The 18,515-nt window shown below is 36.3% G+C and overlaps 1 protein-coding gene across 1 annotated transcript in view; it reads left to right on the forward strand.

The window, feature by feature from the left end:
* LOC307126812 (copine-8) overlaps nucleotides 1-17,220 on the forward strand; it is a 153,514-nt gene extending 136,294 nt beyond the window's left edge. The window contains exons 17-20 of the mRNA XM_079817530.1: nucleotides 9,243-9,345; nucleotides 10,457-10,514; nucleotides 10,897-10,970; nucleotides 14,378-17,220. Coding sequence (XP_079673656.1) covers nucleotides 9,243-9,345; nucleotides 10,457-10,514; nucleotides 10,897-10,970; nucleotides 14,378-14,566 — 424 coding nt within the window. The 3' untranslated portion in view covers nucleotides 14,567-17,220. The remainder of the gene's footprint in view (nucleotides 1-9,242; nucleotides 9,346-10,456; nucleotides 10,515-10,896; nucleotides 10,971-14,377) is intronic.
* Nucleotides 17,221-18,515: the final 1,295 nt, after the last annotated feature.

Raw genomic sequence — 18,515 nt, forward strand, 5'->3', positions numbered from 1 at the left:
TGGACCACATGGGCCAGCTTTCACTGCCCACTGCCTTCACTGATTTCTCAATGTTAAGTGGTATCTTAATTTTTTCCAGAGCTGTATATGTATGGTGGACATTAGATGGCTAGAAGCGATATATGGCTAGAAACACTGGTATAAACTGCATTTGAAGGTTTCTTCAATTGCTGAAATGAAGCAAGCAAACAACAACCTGCAACAATACAGATTTTTCACATGTTCAGAGATTGGCAACAGCCAAATATTCTCAAAACGTGCATAAACCCCCAGGTGCATCATCCAAACAAACTGTGTCACAGTTACACAGAGGTAATCTAATCCGAAATGGCCTCCGAGGTGTGAAATATGACCTTTAAATCACTTTAAATGAGCCATGGAGCTAGACTTGCCGAGGTAAAACTCTAAGATTGGATCTTATGCTGTCCCAAATAAGATCATCCCTGGTCTGTATCATCCATCAAATGATGAGAGGAAAACTTTAAAAGGCTATCATAAATGTGGCACAATGGCCTGAAAATTAGATCTGAAATTGTAAGTTCCCAATAGGAATATAAAAGATGGAGGGTTAACATTTAGTCGAATTGCATGGACAAGGCCTTAAATTATGGGTTTTAAATCTTTTTGATGCCATGAACCCCCTGAACATGCTGTTTTCAAAATGAATTAATCAGCTTATATTGTCATTGTTATAAAACCACAAGAAATTATGAAAATAATATGTGGTAAATATTTGCTATTGTGGATGTATTGAATTAAATAAAGTTTGAACAAAACTCAATATAAGATAACAACAATTATCCCTATGATTTCTGACTTGGTTTTAAAAAGCAACGGTAACATTTAAAAAAAAAAAAAAAAAAAATTCTCAACTGAAAAAAATACAATAAATAGAAAAAAAATGGTCATTGTGACTAACAGAGCTGTAGTTAAAAAGGTGTATTCAGAAATCAATAGGCTAAATGTGCACTGTCCAAATCAGCAAAAGCTGAACAGAGAAGTAGAATGAAAATAATAATTTTAGAAATATACATTTCATATTCATATACATACAGTATACAATACATTTATTGGGAAATCTCCATGTCCTATTGTTATTGGCAGAATTTGAAACGTTTATGTTATCCTATTCCTAATATCCAAGCTCTATACTGTTTTCTAGAGATACTTAACTTAGTATTTCGCACTGTTAGAAGTTAGAATAAAATGTCTAAAGGATATTGTTAACAGCTTGTGGGGCTGCGAGAACCTGAGGGTCTACATTTCTATCAGCAGCAATAAAAGACGGGATTCATTATGCTTCAATTGCAGCGCAAAGTGTCTAAGCGTATTTCAGCATCAACATAATAACAATGCCTGCTGCATTCACCGCTAGCTCTTTTCTTCAGAGAATGAACACTTTGTCAGGAAATTATCATCTTTCTCTTTTATTTTGTTTGGCATGGAAATGCAAATGGATAAGGCACAATTTCCCCCAGTATAGCACTGGTTTTGGATCAATCAATTTATTGAAAATCTGACTCAAAAGAGGCTTTCGTTAACAAATTGGATGTTTCTAAAATGAAGAGATCACATTGAAATGTTCAGGTATCGTAAAAAAGTGTGGTTCCATCACAAACAGTTATGTCTAGTGAAAGGCGAATCATTTAACTATAAAAACTCCAAAATGCATATGACTAATGAGATCTTGTATGAGTGTTCAGAAATTAAGAACCTCAGGAAATAAAACACAAGGATATTTTTTTGTCATTTTTTTTATGTAACTTATTTGTTCTATGTATATAATATACTTGGATAATTTAATCTGTTTACTGAAAACCTCTCCCAGAAATTAAGTAATTAACTAGTGTTACCTTCTATAAAAAAGTGAGAATATAATTAATATATATATTTTTCAGTCTAGAATCAAGGCTCAGCAACGCTAGCGAGGCAGCGGGAAACACACCAGGCTTGTTCGAGATGCATCGGCGCTGCGCAGCGATGAGCGTATGATATCAAAATACCGCATGAACGATTCAAAAGCATAAGGAGTCGTATACTCTCGCTGTACTTTGATGTCATACGGCGATCGGTCTGTACAGCGCCGATGCATCTCGAACAAGCCTTCCATCAACAATGGTGAACGTTGCGTTACTATTGATGCACATGGCTTTGCGATCCTACATCGGCATCAAAATACAGCGAATCCAATTTATTTGCTTAGCTCGCCGTAATTTGTATAGACAGAGATTACAATCGAGCAGCCAAAATCAATCAAGTCAAATCAAGTCAACTTTATTTATATAGCGCTTTTTAAAATGCAGATTGTTTCAAAGCAGCTTCACAGTGTTAAACTGGAAAATAATGCAACAGAATTTGATTCGGCTGTACAGCCGCTCTAAAGAAAACAGTGATGTCATCTAGCTCATTTCAATTATCATACAGTGACAATGTGGGCAGATCAGTAATGTAGTTACTACTAGTCATTACTGCCGTGCTGTGTACAAACATCAAAAGTTGAAGCTTTATTTTAGGTTAATTTAGCCACTGTATCGAATAAATACCTAGGGCCTTTCTGTATGTGATCATGCTCTCTTTCCACGAAATGCGAAAAACCTCCAGTTTTGTTTTCTTCCAACTGCGCTCTATTTTTCTGGCTGCTGTTTTAAGGGCCTGAGTGTGCTCATTGTACCACGGCGTTGGACTATTTTCTTTAATCTTCTTTAAGCGCACAGGAGCAACTGTGTCTAAAGTGCTGGAAAAGAGAGAGTTAATAGTTTCTGTTGCAACATCGAGTTCCTCTAGGCTATCTTCGATGCTGAGGAGAGGAAACTGATGAAGAGGATTATTTACAAAGCAATCTTTAGTGGCAGCAGTGATATTCCTGCCATATTTGAAGCGAGGGCACGGCTTTGCAGCCTTAGCTAAATTAAGTATACATGATACTAGGTAATGATCTGAGATGTCATCGCTCTGCTGCAGAATTTTAGCGGTATCAACATTTATTCCATGTGACAATATTAGGTCTAAAGTATGATTATGGCGATGAGTGGGTCCTGACACGTTACCTAACTCCAACAGAGTTTACAATGTCTCTAAATGCCAATCCCAATGCGTAAGATTGCCTATTAGCTCGATTAGCTGCTTTTTAAAAAATGGCGGTCACAAGTTTGTGTTCGTCTTGTTGGTCAAGGTAACCCCACCCCCAGTCCCTGACTCAAGCGGTTCTTAGTTCTAGACTAGCAAAGTTTTGGTGCTACTTAAGACCACTTTTCCTGGTTCTGAGCTGTGCTTTGGGTGTGGAAAGACAAAGAACCGATTGAAACTAGGCTCTGGCTCCGAACCAGCACTGCCTCAGTTGAAAAGGGGTAATAGAGAAGCTACGGGGGTTGACACAGGACAAAGATGTCGTCGTCGGAGACAGCAGAGAGTGACTCTCTGTAGAGAAGTTTGTCCGTTTAGGGCTACTGTAGAAACATGACAGCGCAAAATGGCGATTTCACTGTAAGGGGACCCGCGGTGTATTTACATAAAAATGGCTCAATCTAAGAGGTAATAAAAACATAACGGTACATTAAGTAAGGTCATTATACACCACTGAAAACATTGTTATGTACTGTATATAATATTGTATTTCAATCAATAGATCCTCATAAATACTACACACTGCACCTTTAAAAGTGAACAATCGCTGTTGCGCAATATTGCGGCCGAAATTATTCTTTCAGATATTTAGTAAATAATTCAGTTTTGATCACATATACCATGTTACCTGGTATATCCCTGTGATCTGCTAAAACACTCATACTCAACACTTTTATACAGGTGTTATTAAATTGGTTCATATTCATTACAACATATGATGGTTGTTTTTACACTTGAACATGTTTCTAAAACTCATTATGTTTCATTATTGCACTTCAGAACTGTATGCTCACAAATCCCATGTTAAATCCACACTAATTAATGGTTTAAAGGGAGCCAACAGTCAGTGGACTGACACGTCCTCACACTGTGTATCTAATTATATGTCCATTTCATGGATTTTCTGAGGATGTGAAGTAAAGGACAGTCCATCAAGTCATTATCACCCCTGTGTTCCACACACACATAGTCACTGCGGTGTCCACTCATCTGTGCTGAAGACAGATCTGTCACACTGCACCGCTCTAATCTCTCTCTGTGTATTTGCCGTAGGTCGCGCCCACGCAGTTTAATAATAAACTGCTTTTATATTGCTCTTTTAAAGCTATGCGCTGTTTGCCTGGACTTTCCACTGTGTACATTTTTGTTACTAGGGAAATTGAAAAATGGTTGCAAAATCTTAAACTTATGGCTGGTTCAAATTGTGGCAACAAATGCCAACAATTCAACATTTTGACATTGTATTCAGAATATTGGGAAACATAACCAGTGTTGGGGCAGCACATAACAAGTAACACGAGTTACGTGATCAGATTACTTTTTTCAAGTAAGTAGTAAAGCAATGCATTACTTTTAAATTTACAACAAAATATCTGAGTTACTTTCAAATGAGTAATGCAAGTTACGCATTGTACTCATTGCAAGCCATTGTTTTCCCATTTATTGAATGATGCCTCTCCTGTCCCCATGTTGAGAGAAATCGAGAATAAGTGCGTTCTGTGCGCTGTTTAAATATGATGGTTATTGTAGTTCTAGACTAATGTGAGCATTGCATTACTCATCTCACTTGCACAAAAACAGATTCAGGATTCCTCAAAATTAATAAAACAGTGAAATGCAATCCCAGAATATTACGCAAACATACAATAATTAAAGATTTTAAATAATACAAATATACTTTATGTATTTAATTTTACTTTATTAACCAATGTCTTTGATGCGGACCTTCGATGATCCAATTCAACCATAATAAGAAGAAAAAATGACATCAATTAAACATCACATTTGTGTTTAATTTATTATTATTAATTATTAATTATTATTATTATTACTGAAGTAAGAGTGTTGAACTTTCTTCGCCTGCATCCTATTCTTCTGCAATCCAGAATGGCAGCACAGCTGGTTTGTTTGCGTGAATGCATGAATTTGCATTTCCTTCAGCCTAAGGTTTATTAATTTCACTTGTGGTATGAAAGGGCCTGTACATTTGCCAAAAATCTAACTTTTTTGGTGTTGTTGTTAAAAATAAACAAGCAATCCCAGCCTAGATAAGAAAAAGTAACACAAAAGTAACATAACACATTGCTTTCCATATAAAGTAACTAAGTAATGCAATTAGTTACTTTTTAGGGAGTAACACATTATTGTAACGGATTACTTTAAAAGTAACTTTCCCCAACAATAAACACAACTGTAAACTTTACTCTGTGTCAAGTGAATGCATTAGGTATCATGAACTAACAGTGAACAGCATGCATGTATTAATCTATGTTAATGTTAAATATTCAGTTGTTTATTGTAAATGAATATTCATTCATAACAGATTAACTAATGTTTCTTATTTAATTACGATTATGTCAGAGTTTCCGTCCACCACATTCCGAGACTGACAAGTGCCGACCCAACAACTGTTGATTGTTGCCATTTGTTTGTGCGTGTGAACAAGCCTTTAGTATTCATAGTAGCTGTAAGTTCTAGTATGCATACTAATATCATAATATTATAATAATCACATTTTACAAGGGTTTAAAATGAAAACTCTAAATATTTGTGAGTTCTAAAGACTGGTTGAAATAGTTTAAATCTTTGTGACAGCATACGCAAATGAGGGAAATGCATGTTAATATTTCACCGTAACACAAATTTGTTTCTGATGTTGTCTATTTCTGGAACGTTGATGATAATGGATTAATTGCACTGAGCTTTATAATGTATATTCGATTAAAAAAAGAATTCAGCTCGTAGTTTCCAGTTATGTGTGTTTTCAATGTCCTGTAGTTCACAAAATGCCAGTGTGTCCTCAAGAGGATTTTTAAATCTGCACATTTGCACTGACAGGTGAAGAAATGTTTTGAGCGTTTCTGTGTACAGCATATTCTAAATCCTCAATGGAACATTACGTTTCCAAAGCTTTAATCCACCAAAGCTGATCTGAGAAAGTAGGGGCTGCTAAACATTTGCCGAGACCATTTCATCCTTTCTCCTCACACTGAAGTCTGTAGTAGATATTTCACCACAGACCACGTGAAACACAAATCACAGAGTTGAAGGAGGCTATGGTGTCAAGTGTCTGAACAACAAGAGTGTGGGAGAGGAGAGACCTGATAAACAGGGTTCCCACGCTTCTTGAAAGTACTTGAAAGTACTTGAATTTCAGACACATGGATTCAAGGCCTGGGAAGTACTTGAAAACAAATATAGGTCCTTGAAAGTGCTTGAATTAAATTTGAAATACGTTTTGTTTAGAATGGTGTTATTTAAAAAATTGTCTATCAAAGACAGAATGAAACGTTGCTTATGTTTGGGGGGTGGAGGGGTAGCGGGGGAAAAAAACTTGAACCGATGGAGAGCAGTACATACACTTGCTGAAAATGAAAATGCGATTTTCTAGGCCGATATGGCTAGCTATAATAGGAACTATACTCTCATTTCTGTGTAAAAATCAAGGAACTTTGCTGCCGTACCATGGGTGGAGCGGAGCAATGAGATCACGCGGCGCCTGAAAATAGGCTAACTTCCATCAACATAACCAATGTGACGACCTGCTTGCACAGAGAGCGTGCTGGGACTATTTTCAGGCTCTGTGTAATATCATTGCGCCGCTGCACCCATGGTACAGCTCAAAGCTCTTTGATTTTTACGCAGGAATGAGAGTATAGTTCCTAGCCGTATCGGCCTAGAAAATAACAACTTTTCATTTTCTGTCGCCCTTAGTACACGATGTAACTATACACATCACAACATGTAAATAGGAAAATGTTGCCATTATTTTGTCACTTATTGAGCAGTAGGCTAGCTGGAGCCGTTTACCGCCAGTCTTTGTGCTAAGCTAGGCTAGCGGTCGGTGCGTCAGACAGAGTTGAGACACAACCAGACACGGAGATGAGAATGAATGGACTTATCTAACTCTGGGGGATACAGTGAATAAGCTAAAATCCCAAAAAGTCGGCGTGTTCCTTTAAGTAGCCTACTTTAAGAGGTCTTTCGTGATGCTAAATATGCTGGGTTATGAATCTGATAGGTGCTTGAAATAAAATAAATGGTGTTTGAAAAAGTCCTTGAAAGTCCTTGAATCTGGTGTTCATGAAAGAGTGGGAACCCTGGATAAACCCTGATAAGACATGATGAACTTACTCTTTATTTTTATTAAATGTGTATGTAAATGTATGTAATGTGTATATAGTTGGACTGCCAAAGTTATGTAAAAAAAAAAAATTCACTACCCAGCAAACATTGGTCCAACGGCAACGTTGTATCCCTGGCCAAAAATAGTCGCGGTAGGATGGCATAAATCTGTAAAACATATGTAACAGAACATTTCCTAAAATGTATTCAGATACATCCGTTCAACTTTATTTTGGGACTATTTTTCAACCATGACGGGAGGTGTCAGAGGGACATCTTTTCAACGGTCATTAGACGTCCAAATGTTTGCTGGGTAAGCATGAAGGTCCATATATGAAAACGTTTGGACTGTATGAAAACGTATGGATGAGATATTACAAATCCGTACAAATTCACCACCAGATCGCCAAAACATAATAGTTACGAACTGCCACACTAAAAACATAAATAAATTGCTGTAGGATTTACTTTGACAATTACACAATTACAGAGAAACAGCAAGTAACACATTGAATTAAACGTGAAATTTTGAAGTAGGAAAACGTATGTAACCCTCGTTCTCTGAAGGAGGGAACAGAGACGTACGTCGGAGCCCTATCATCTAAGTAATATACTGAACGAGCCAATGCACATTGGCGTGTGGGATTTGCATCTCGTGCCCCGCCCCGCAGTGCGGGTATAAATGCGGAAGTAGATGCAGCGCACATTGTTTTACACTGAGGAGCCGAGCTAGTGACTCGGCTGAACAGCGGTGACACAGCAATCATGAGGCTTAGATACATCACTGAGACTGTTCCCTTTCAGTTGGTCATGTTCGACGTACATCCGACGTCACCGTCAAATTGGGATCCCTATGGAAAACGCCATGGTTACAGTCACTTCCAGTGCCCTGCGCAAGATCTCTCAGGCCCCAATATTAGGGCGGAAGACGCTAAACCGAGGTCCTGACTCTCTGTGGTCATTAAAAATCCCAGAATGTCCTTCGGAAAAAGAGTAGGGGCTTAACCTCGGCATCCTGGTCAAATTTGCCCATTGGCCTCTGTCCAAGTGGATGCTGCAAATTGGTGGTGGTTGAGGAGCTGTTCTGAGGTCTTGAAGCTTTTCGTTCTGTCCACGTATAACCGCAGAGCGTGGACGGGACAGAGAAAAGCCAGGGCTGGGTCTGCCTCCTCCGAGGGCAGTGCTTGCATGTTCACCACCTGGTCCCGGAAGGGAGTGGTAGGAACGTAAAGGAAACTGAAATAGAATTTCAAGGCTAATGATATATTTGACAGAAATTAATGCAAATATTTCTTGAAAATAGTCCCAAAATGATGATTTCCCAACTAGAATTAGACCTAGAATTTCATTCACTGTTCTGTTTCTTTATGCGTTATAAAAAAAATAAAAAAATTGGTCCTCCCCAATATTCAAAACATGGTTACGGCTGTGCATATGAGTGCAAACACGAGCAATAAATTGATGCCTGCAGTTCACTTAATGGCCACCGGTGTCACTCAATTCTACATATAGCGTTTGAAACATACTCCAGTAATCTTTGTTTTTATTTACAAAATCATTTTTGATTTACAGTGAATGAGAGCGTTTATTAATTCCACCAATTCCAGTTCTAACCACTTATTAGAGAAATTGCATTTCTAAAGTTGACCAGAACTACACATTACTTACAAAGAGACATCATGTAAAATAGTAATGCTCACATATTGCTGCATGTTGTATTAATGTGATATAATATTTTATTATTGGCTTGATTTGTATCGGAGGAAAGGTTTGTTACAACCACAGACAAATTAACTGTGCAGAATATATTTGCTTGTGTCTCGTTATTACTGCTTCTGATTACTTTATTTTCCTCATAAGCTGATGGAAATAATTGGGATGCCAGACTGCAGTGTAGTAATACAACGAAATGATATTACAATCCAGAGGCTTTGACTGCATATCCCCCAGTAATGAGATGTTTAATGAATATAACAATGTGCTCTTTCGTGCAGATACGCTGCCTCAGTAAAGGACGGATCACAGTACTTCATCCTGCTCATCATCACGGATGGAGTGATATCAGATATGGCCCAGACAAAAGAGTCCATTGTTAATGTGGGTGTCCGGTCTACTACAGCTCTTGATCAACAAAATTCTGCTCTTAAAATAAATGTTCTTTAGTGGGTCTTTGCAATTTTCACTATATTGATTGTAGGATTTGTGGATTGTATTTGGACCATGAATATTTATTTTGAAGTTAAAAATTAAAAACAAATTAAGGATTAAGGATTTTTATTGTCATTCCAAAAACATGGTACATGAGTTGGAACGAAATAAGGTACTGAGGTCCGGTTAAAAAATACTAAATAAATAACTCAACTGATAAATACAATATCATAAATAAATACAAACAGAAACAATAACCAATCATACACACACATATACACACACATAAACCTGAAAAATTAGCTGCATAAAATTCAACGTAACTTTTAAGACACAAAAAAAATTGACTTATTTGTGCGGTTTGAAATTTATTGTATTAAAAATATAAATAAATATATTTAAATATTACTATTTAATACTATATTATTAATAAAAAATGTATATATATGGATATTATAGGTAAATATAGCATTATTTAATATATCACTATTTACATAGACCTTATTAGATATCTGATATGTTGTACACTGAACAAACTATACGTTGGACCAGCTTAAAAATACTTTGTTAAAGCTAAATGTTGTTGTTTTTTCTCAAATTATATTCATGATTTTGTTCAAATATAAAATTATTTAATATTAATTAAAAATATTCTCAAAGACAAAAAGATTCATAAAAAGTAATTATTTATTACTTGTATTATTATCGTACAGGTATAAATGAGACCATACATACTTAATCAATAGATTTTCTTTCACAAACCAAATTGTAACTTAATGTAAGTCAGTAATATAATTTTGTATTTCACCATAAACAAAAATAAAGAATTTTCACTTAAAAGCGTTTTATTAGCCAGTGTTTATTGTCATTAAAATGTTATTTAAAAAAATTAAACCATTATGAAAATGCACTTATTTCAGTGTAAGTCAGTATCATGACAGGTAGTTAATAATTAATCTTTTCATATTTACAGATTGAGATTTTGGGAAGATAAAAAAGGCATAGTAGTTATGGTAAATGTTTATTTTATCTGCTTTTTTTTTTTTTTTTTTCACTCCAGGCTGCATGTCTTCCCATGTCAATTATTATCGTTGGAGTTGGACCAGCCGAGTTTGATGGTAAGAAGTGGAGGCTTTTAGTTAGTGTTATTTAGATTCCTTTTATAGATTTCATTTTGCTTATATTTTTTAGTTATCCTCATTTTTATATTTAACTCATTTTATCCATACAACACACACCCCTTACCCCCTAGATGTGCTGTTTGCTTTATAGTGAAGCTCAGGTCTTGAGCTTGAGTGGATAAAAGGATTGTGTACTACTGCAGAGTAAATGAGCATGTAATGTGACAGCCGTTTCCCTCGTTGCACTGACAGTAATGCAGATGGGTTTAGTAATAATGAAACAAGACTAAAATACTCAAAACACACAATCACAGGCACTCAGGCACATGATTTCCGGTCATGCGTGTTTCTTATCTGTTGTTTGTGTCTGTGTCCTCAGCCATGATCGAGTTGGATGGTGATGAAGTCAGAATCTCATCGAGGGGTAGATATGCTGAGAGAGACATCGTACAGGTATAATAACACATCTGAAGTATTTCAAGCATTAAACCATCAGTATTAATACAGGACATCGCAAAAAAGACAAGGACTAATGTAAATTCACAGATTTTCATCTGTTCGCCCATCTGTTCGCCCATCTGAAAATGAGGTGTGTTCAGGAGCGTTGTTGGTGCGTTGCTATTTTGAGGCAACTGAAAACGTCTGAACAGTATTTTTTGTGTTATTTAAAGGGCGCGTTAGTACTATTCACCTATAGGTGGGTGCACAACATGTGTACACTCTGCTTGTTACACACACAGGGATGCGCAGCAGCACATAAACATTTTTAAATATTAAAAATAAATGAATTCCTCTCTGGAGAAGGTTTCAGTCTTTCCGCTCACAAATTCCGCCATGTAAATAGCGAATCCGCCATGATGCAAGCGCTTTTAAAAGGAATGGGAGATGAGACTTAGATTAGTTGATTGCACATTACACCCAAAACACACCCATGATGACTCATTAAGAGAATAGGTACAACCCTTTTGGACCATGCGCCTGGCGCAATGTTTGCACGTTGTACTTCCGCATTTTTGTATCCTCACGCATTGGACAGTTGGATCAACAGAGGGTTATCAAAACAGTTATTGAAAAAAGTTTTATCGCACTATGTCTACTCTTAAAACAATGTAACAGGCATCTTACTGATACTCAACAGCGTTTTTGGAGGTTGGGCAGAAGATCTTCTTGTTCTTCCAAATTAACTGGCGGAATGGCAGTTTCTTTCAGTTTTTCGCCACCTCTGTTTGCGTTAAACACTGTTTGTGCTTATCCAACTTGAAATGTTGACTACAAACACAGAGATTTTTCAAAATGTTCAGTCGAGGTGTTTTTCCATAGCTACGGTTCTTCGGACAGCCTTTCGCAATTGCCTGCAACACGCTGGATCCTTCACTGGATCCTTATCTGAATTTTTTTGGCCACATAGGAAGCCACATTTTATTACAAAATAAAGAGGGTTTGTGCTGGCGCACTGTTAGTAAATCTGGCCCTTAATGCTAATGCTAAAAATATACTTCTACATGGTAGTTCAAATTTGTTGTGAAATTTATCCAGGTCTCTATAGCCATTACGGTCATACATGAAACACACATATAGTCTATATTAGCATTCTGAATTTTGACCTACTGTAACTCTGCTGGCTTTTCACAAGTAAGAACAGAGCTCTGTCAGTCTCTCTCAAAATCTCATTTCTTAATGCTTAATGCTTTTTCTTATAGCCGAGGAAGTCATCATTATGTTCCTGGGTCGCCCCACGCTTGTTAGGAAGCATGTTAACATGCAGTGTGCATGATCAACTATCATAGGTGGCTAGGGAGGCTTGTCCAATTAGATGTGCCCTCACATACACACACATTCCAGTGGATCTGGCTTCCCGGCGGCCAACACATACTTAAAAGCCCAGATTTTCTTAACTAATCGGCTGTGTAGGGCTCTCAGAAGCAGCTGTATCTCTTAGGATAATTTGGCTCTCAGTCTCAAAGGCGTTTGAGTTGATTGGCATGCTGAGCATTCGATAGCTGTGGCCTCATTTCAGGTTAATTGCTCTTTTCAGCTTTGCAAATTCTCACAGAAATGCAGATAAATGCGAGACCTGCTTCAGATTATTTTCCCCTGATGAAAGTCAACATAAAGAGTGTGTTTATACCATAAAATCTACTCTACATAGAAATGTATTTCGTAACATTCCTCAAAATTGGTCTGTTTCCCCATGTACCACCAAAACCACAACTTTTTTTTATGTATAAATGTGTTATTACATATTTATTTTCCATTGTATCATGTATGTTTGTTTACTGCTAACATGCATGTTGAATTATATTATGCTAGCGTTCTGACGTGCGGTGTTTCACGCACAGTATGTAATATTTTTTACTTTTGACATGGGTGTTGGACTTTGTGTTGTATTAAATAACATTCACCTATAGGGCTGCATGATTAACCGCAATTTACCTGCAGTCGTGCTTAAACCGATTTGGCTTGTTGCTTATTTGGATTATTTGACTTATTGTCATTGGCTTATTGTTGTATGAAATCGCAAAGGCTGTGATTTTTTTTTTTTTAATGCACATCTTGTCAGTGAAGCACAGCTCTGTGATCAGTAATAAATGCTGCTCCATCTGAAAGCACTGCGATTTTGAGTCGCTTATAACGTGCATTTGAATAAGCAACGAGCGTCAAACATCTTTTCAAACATGAGAGGCATTTATGAACCTCTTGTCCAACAAAAGACAACATTTAATAACACGTTTTTAACTCCAAACTCTTCATAACGACAGTTGAGTGTTTGAAAACATCCTTCTCTGAGATGATGTGGCTTCTACACAGAATAAGGCACACAACATATTTCATAGTATTCTATACAGTCATAAAGACTATGTCGATTAGCATTGAAGTATAAATATACTTTATTATCATGAAAATACCCAAGAAGGCTTGAATACCTCAGTTAAACCATATATTGTGGTAGTCGTGTGTTTATTACTGTGCGTTTACACAGCCGGCACTTTTCACGCTAGAACGCTTGTTTTTCAGCAGGAATGCAATTGCTCAAAACAACACCGATTTGACCAATTGCATTAATGCTGCACTTCAACCAGGACAGTTATTGTAATGTAGGTTTCACACAAATAAATGTTAATGTTAACGTCTCCTATAAACTGCATGTTTAAACTCCTATAATCTTAACCTTGAACACAAAAGCCACACCACACAAATGGCTTTTAATATGTTTATTTCGTTAGCAAACATGTAACTATAATTGTTAAGTTCCGTCCATCCTTTCTTACTTTCACATTTAAAAGATTTCATGAGGTTAACTTATACCCTACTTGTGGTCAGTATGCACAAATACCTCCTGCTTCTTTGTGGCCCCTTTAAGTACAGTTTTAAAAAGACCAAACATTCGTCAGAGCGTCCACAAATCTTTCGTGAGCGAATTTTGAAGCTAATTGTGAACACAGAGTTAGTCATGTTTAATCAAAGCGTCTTAATCGTGCGTTATCTTACTTCTGCAGGGCATATTTGGAGTTTCTGCATGAGACGCCCTGTGGCTTTCAGATGGAGCAGCATTTACTAATGATCACAGAGCCATGCTTAACTGACAAACTGTGCATAAAAATTGCAGCCTTTGCAAAATCGTGTGCGTTTAAATTTCGATTAATCGTGCAGCCCTATTAGAATACCGACCATATAGTTGAATTAAGAATGTTAGCATATTATATTTGAACATGCTTAAGAGCAATTACTGTAATCCATACTGTATGTTCAAGCATTTTAAAGCAAATTTAGAATGATAAAAAAAAATCTTCTTTCCACAGAACAATAAAAAACAGTCTGTGAACATAAGTAAATAAATATACTTTTTTTTGCTTTTGCAGTTCGTTCCATTCAGAGATTACATCGATCGCACTGGGAATCACATCCTCAGCATGGCCCGCCTGGCCAAAGACGTTCTTGCCGAGATCCCAGACCAGTTCCTATCCTATATGAGGACCAGAGGCATCAAGCCATCTCCCGCTCCCCCTCCGTACACACCACCCGGACACCCGCTGCAAACTCAGATCTGAAATGGGCCCAGGAGCGAGCCTTGCAGTATCTCAGTATCAATCTCTCAAATCACTCAGTGAGATGAAGGTTTCCTCAGCTCTCAGCTCTTTCTGTCCCTTTCTCTTTGCACTATGGGGGCTGTAGATGGACACCATGCGTAGACAGGGTTCTGAGGACAGGTTTACTTCCATTACAGGCATTCTCTGTCAGGATGTCTCTCAGTTTCTCTCTCTGTCTCTCAATGCCTGGCTAGCTTGTTTCTGAGAGCCATGTTATAGAATGAACTGCACGTTTCTGGCTCACCATGAAAAGAAGGGTGAAAGTGTATGAGGGAACGACTAAAAAACGAGCTGACGATTTTGCGCCATGTCTCAGAACAGCAGAGCAGCTTCCTCTTCCTCAGACTGGGAAAAGGCTAACAAATCACCAGTCTCAAATGGACTGTTGTACATAAATTTGAAGTAGAATTCTTCCGTCATTTCTTATCTCTTCCTCTTCTTTCTTCTCTGAGCTCTCACTCAATGTTTACATGTTAATGATTTTCTTACTGTTGAATCGAACTTTTATATGTGTATATCTTCAACATGATCCTCGCGGCGTGTTATCTTTGCCAAGCCCGTCAGGTCGCAGCGGCTGATGTTGTTGCGGAAAACCACATTTCTTGCATGGAAATGGTGTGCTCAGGCATGCGATGCATGTTGTGCAACGTTCATGTTTGGCCTTTTCTTGTTCTCTCTCTTTTTCTTACTCACTTTCTCTTCTTTCTTTCTTTTTCTTTTTCTTTTTTTTTTTTGCCCTGGCACAAGCACATTAGACGGGCACCTCATTGTGTATAAAGAACCTCATAGGACTCAACGTGCTTCGTTACATTTAAATCTGAGCAGCTGCTCTCAAATAAGAGCCCAGTGGTCAAAAACACAGATGCCATTATTATTTTCTGTCTTAAAACTTTGTATGGGTGTTTTGTCATTTTCTATTGATTTGGTGATGCTGTGTGATGTTTTTCCAATAACATGTAGATTAATTAATCATATTTAATCAGTACCTAGTAGAGTTGCCCAAAGATAATAAGAATATTAAAGTTTTGAAATCTGATAAGATGCAGAATTATACATCTAATTTACAAAGGTCTTTTCTAGAACTATTTTTGATCCTATTATTTTAGAAATGTGCTGCTAGTATCAGGAAAATCATTATTTAAAGTCTTCAAAACTCACCCAAATATTCTGGAAAAACTGGAACACCACAGAAATGTCACTTCATTTAGAGTTCTTTTTTTTCTTTTCTTTTTACCATTACCATTGCAAAATGCTATAACATTTTTTTGTTGTTGTTCTAAAACATTCACACATAGCAAATGTGAATCTTCTAGTATGTAGCAACTCATTTTTTTCATCACACACTAGTGTAGTGAACTATTTTGGGTAACAGCCTCATGTTGAGGGGGAACATTCCCTGTTTAACTCCTGTTCTGGAATTAATTCAGGATTGTCTTTCCAGTTGGGCTGCTTTGTCACACACAATATTCAACACAAAAAGTATTTATGTAAGAAATGTATAATGATGGTATTACAATGTCATTACAGCTAAAATGTTATTGCAATGTTATTACGATGTTATAACATACAAAATCTAAAGAAGTATAATTTAATTTATTTGTATGTCAAATATAATTATTTTAGGTTTGAAATGCTGAAACAAAAGTCACAAAATAGAATTACACTGCATTTCAAAAGTTTTTGAATGGTTAGATTTTTAACGGCTTATGATAATTTTCTCTTATGCTCACCAAGGCTGCATTTGTTTTATTAAAAATACAAAAAAAAACAGTAATATTGTGAAATATTATTAAACAGTTAAATAACTGTTTTCTATGTGAATATATTTTAAAATGAAATTTATTTCTGTTATGTAAAGCTGAATTTTCAGCATCACTTCTCCAGTCTTCAGTGTAACATGATCCTTCAAAAATCATATAATGATTTGATGCTCAAGGAACATGTATGATTATTATCAATATTGAAAACAGTTGTGTAAAACATTTTTTTAGGATTCTTTGATAAATAGAAAGTTCAAAAGAACAGTATTTATCTGAAATAGAAAGCTTTTGCAACATTGTACTACCTTTCAAAAGTTTTGGGTCAGTAAGAATTTTTTATTTATGTTTTTTTGGGAAAAAAACTTAAATAAATGAATACATTTATTCAGCAAGGATGCATTAAATTGATCAAAAGTGACAGTAAAGACATTTATATTTACTTTCTATTCATCAAAGCATCCTGAAAAAAATGTTTTACACAACTGTTTTCAACATCAATAATAATCATATATATGTTTCTTGACCATCAAATCAACATATTAGAATGATTTCTGAAGGATCATGTGACACTGAACACTGGAGTAGTAGTGATGCTGAAAAGTTTGCTTCGCATCACAGATCTAAAAACATTGCAAATCTTAGAGGTCAAAAACTTTTGAACGGTAGTGTAATAACAAAAAGTATGTAAATTATTGGTAGGCTTAATTACTGACTTATAATCATTAGAAATCACCTTAAGCGTAATTGCAAAATTGGCTGAAAAAAGAGAAGCAAGTTTGGTATCCTAACCATTTTATAATATTATTTTAAAAATACTCTGTAGACTGCTTTTCCTTCACTATCTACTCAACTCATAAAAATAAAAGAAATTCATAATTGGGCACAATTTATATTTGTCTACAAACTTTCCATCATGTAAGCGTACCCCTTTAAATCAAGATTTAAGATCTTGAGAAACAAATTCAGTCATACTCGTTTTTTCCTCATCTTGACTTTGGTAAGCGTGAACTGCACAAAGTGACAGTTGAAAAATGATGTATGTGTGAAAAAGCAGCACTTCACCTTGGGATTCAGTTGACCATAGCATCTCTCTTCTGGGAATGTTGGCTCTCAACATTCCTTTACTTGCCCTCAGCTTAGTTCATCTCTGCATTGCTGGTGCCACGGCAACTGCCACTTTGGCAAGCCCATTCACCTGTAAGTATGCACCTGTGTGTGTGTGTGTGTGTGTGTGTGTGTGTGTGTGTGTGTGTGTGTGTGTGTGTGTGTGTGTGTGTGTGTGTGTGTGTGTGTGTGTGTGTGTGTGTGTGTGTGTGTGTGTGTGTGTGTGTGTGTGTGTGTGTGTGTGTGTGTGTGTGTGTGTGTGTGTGTGTGTGTGTGTGTGTGTGTGTGTGTGTGTGTGTGTCACCTTGGCAAGCATCATCGAAGTGTTTTTAAATTTGTGACTCGACTCACATGAAATTTGTTTACTGAAGATATCCAAATATTATATTGTATGCTATTCATATCTAAATATTATGTGCACTATGTTTGCATGTACAGTTTTACAAGAGATTCACCAGGTCTTTTGTTATTGTTAGTGTTTTGAGTAAAAAAATAAAATAGAAAACTAACAGGAAAATAACTGTACAAATGGCCTTAATCTCTCACTGAATTCTTGGAATTGTGCGATGCCTTCAGATGAATTGTTATATATTTTGTGTCAGTGTACAATTGCTTTCTAGTGTATATTTTCTTTGCACAACTCATGTATGGAAAAAAAAATTATATTGTAATTTTTGGAATCGGTGATTAATCAGAGAAAGCATGATTGAAGTTCTGATTGTCTAGTAAATCCATATGATGAAATTATTATTTATGTATCAAGTACTAATTTTGGAATAAACATTCTTAATATATACACATTGCTTTATGAGTCTGAAATGCCATTTTCTGATTGTAAGAGGAATATTGTTTACTTACACTATACTACAAAACCACATAAAGTCCCCCTGTAGTCAATCATTTTATCCCTTAAAATGCATCTTTGATAACCAAAATGACAAAACAAAAATTAACTGTGAAAAAAAGTATTAATTCCTTAAAATAGCTTGAATGTTACTCTATACCCTTGCTTCATTTAGTATATATGGAACCATGAATATGCAAAT

Source organism: Gobio gobio (assembly GCF_949357685.1).
Source record: "Gobio gobio genome assembly, chromosome: 5".
Lineage (NCBI taxonomy): Eukaryota > Metazoa > Chordata > Actinopteri > Cypriniformes > Gobionidae > Gobio > Gobio gobio.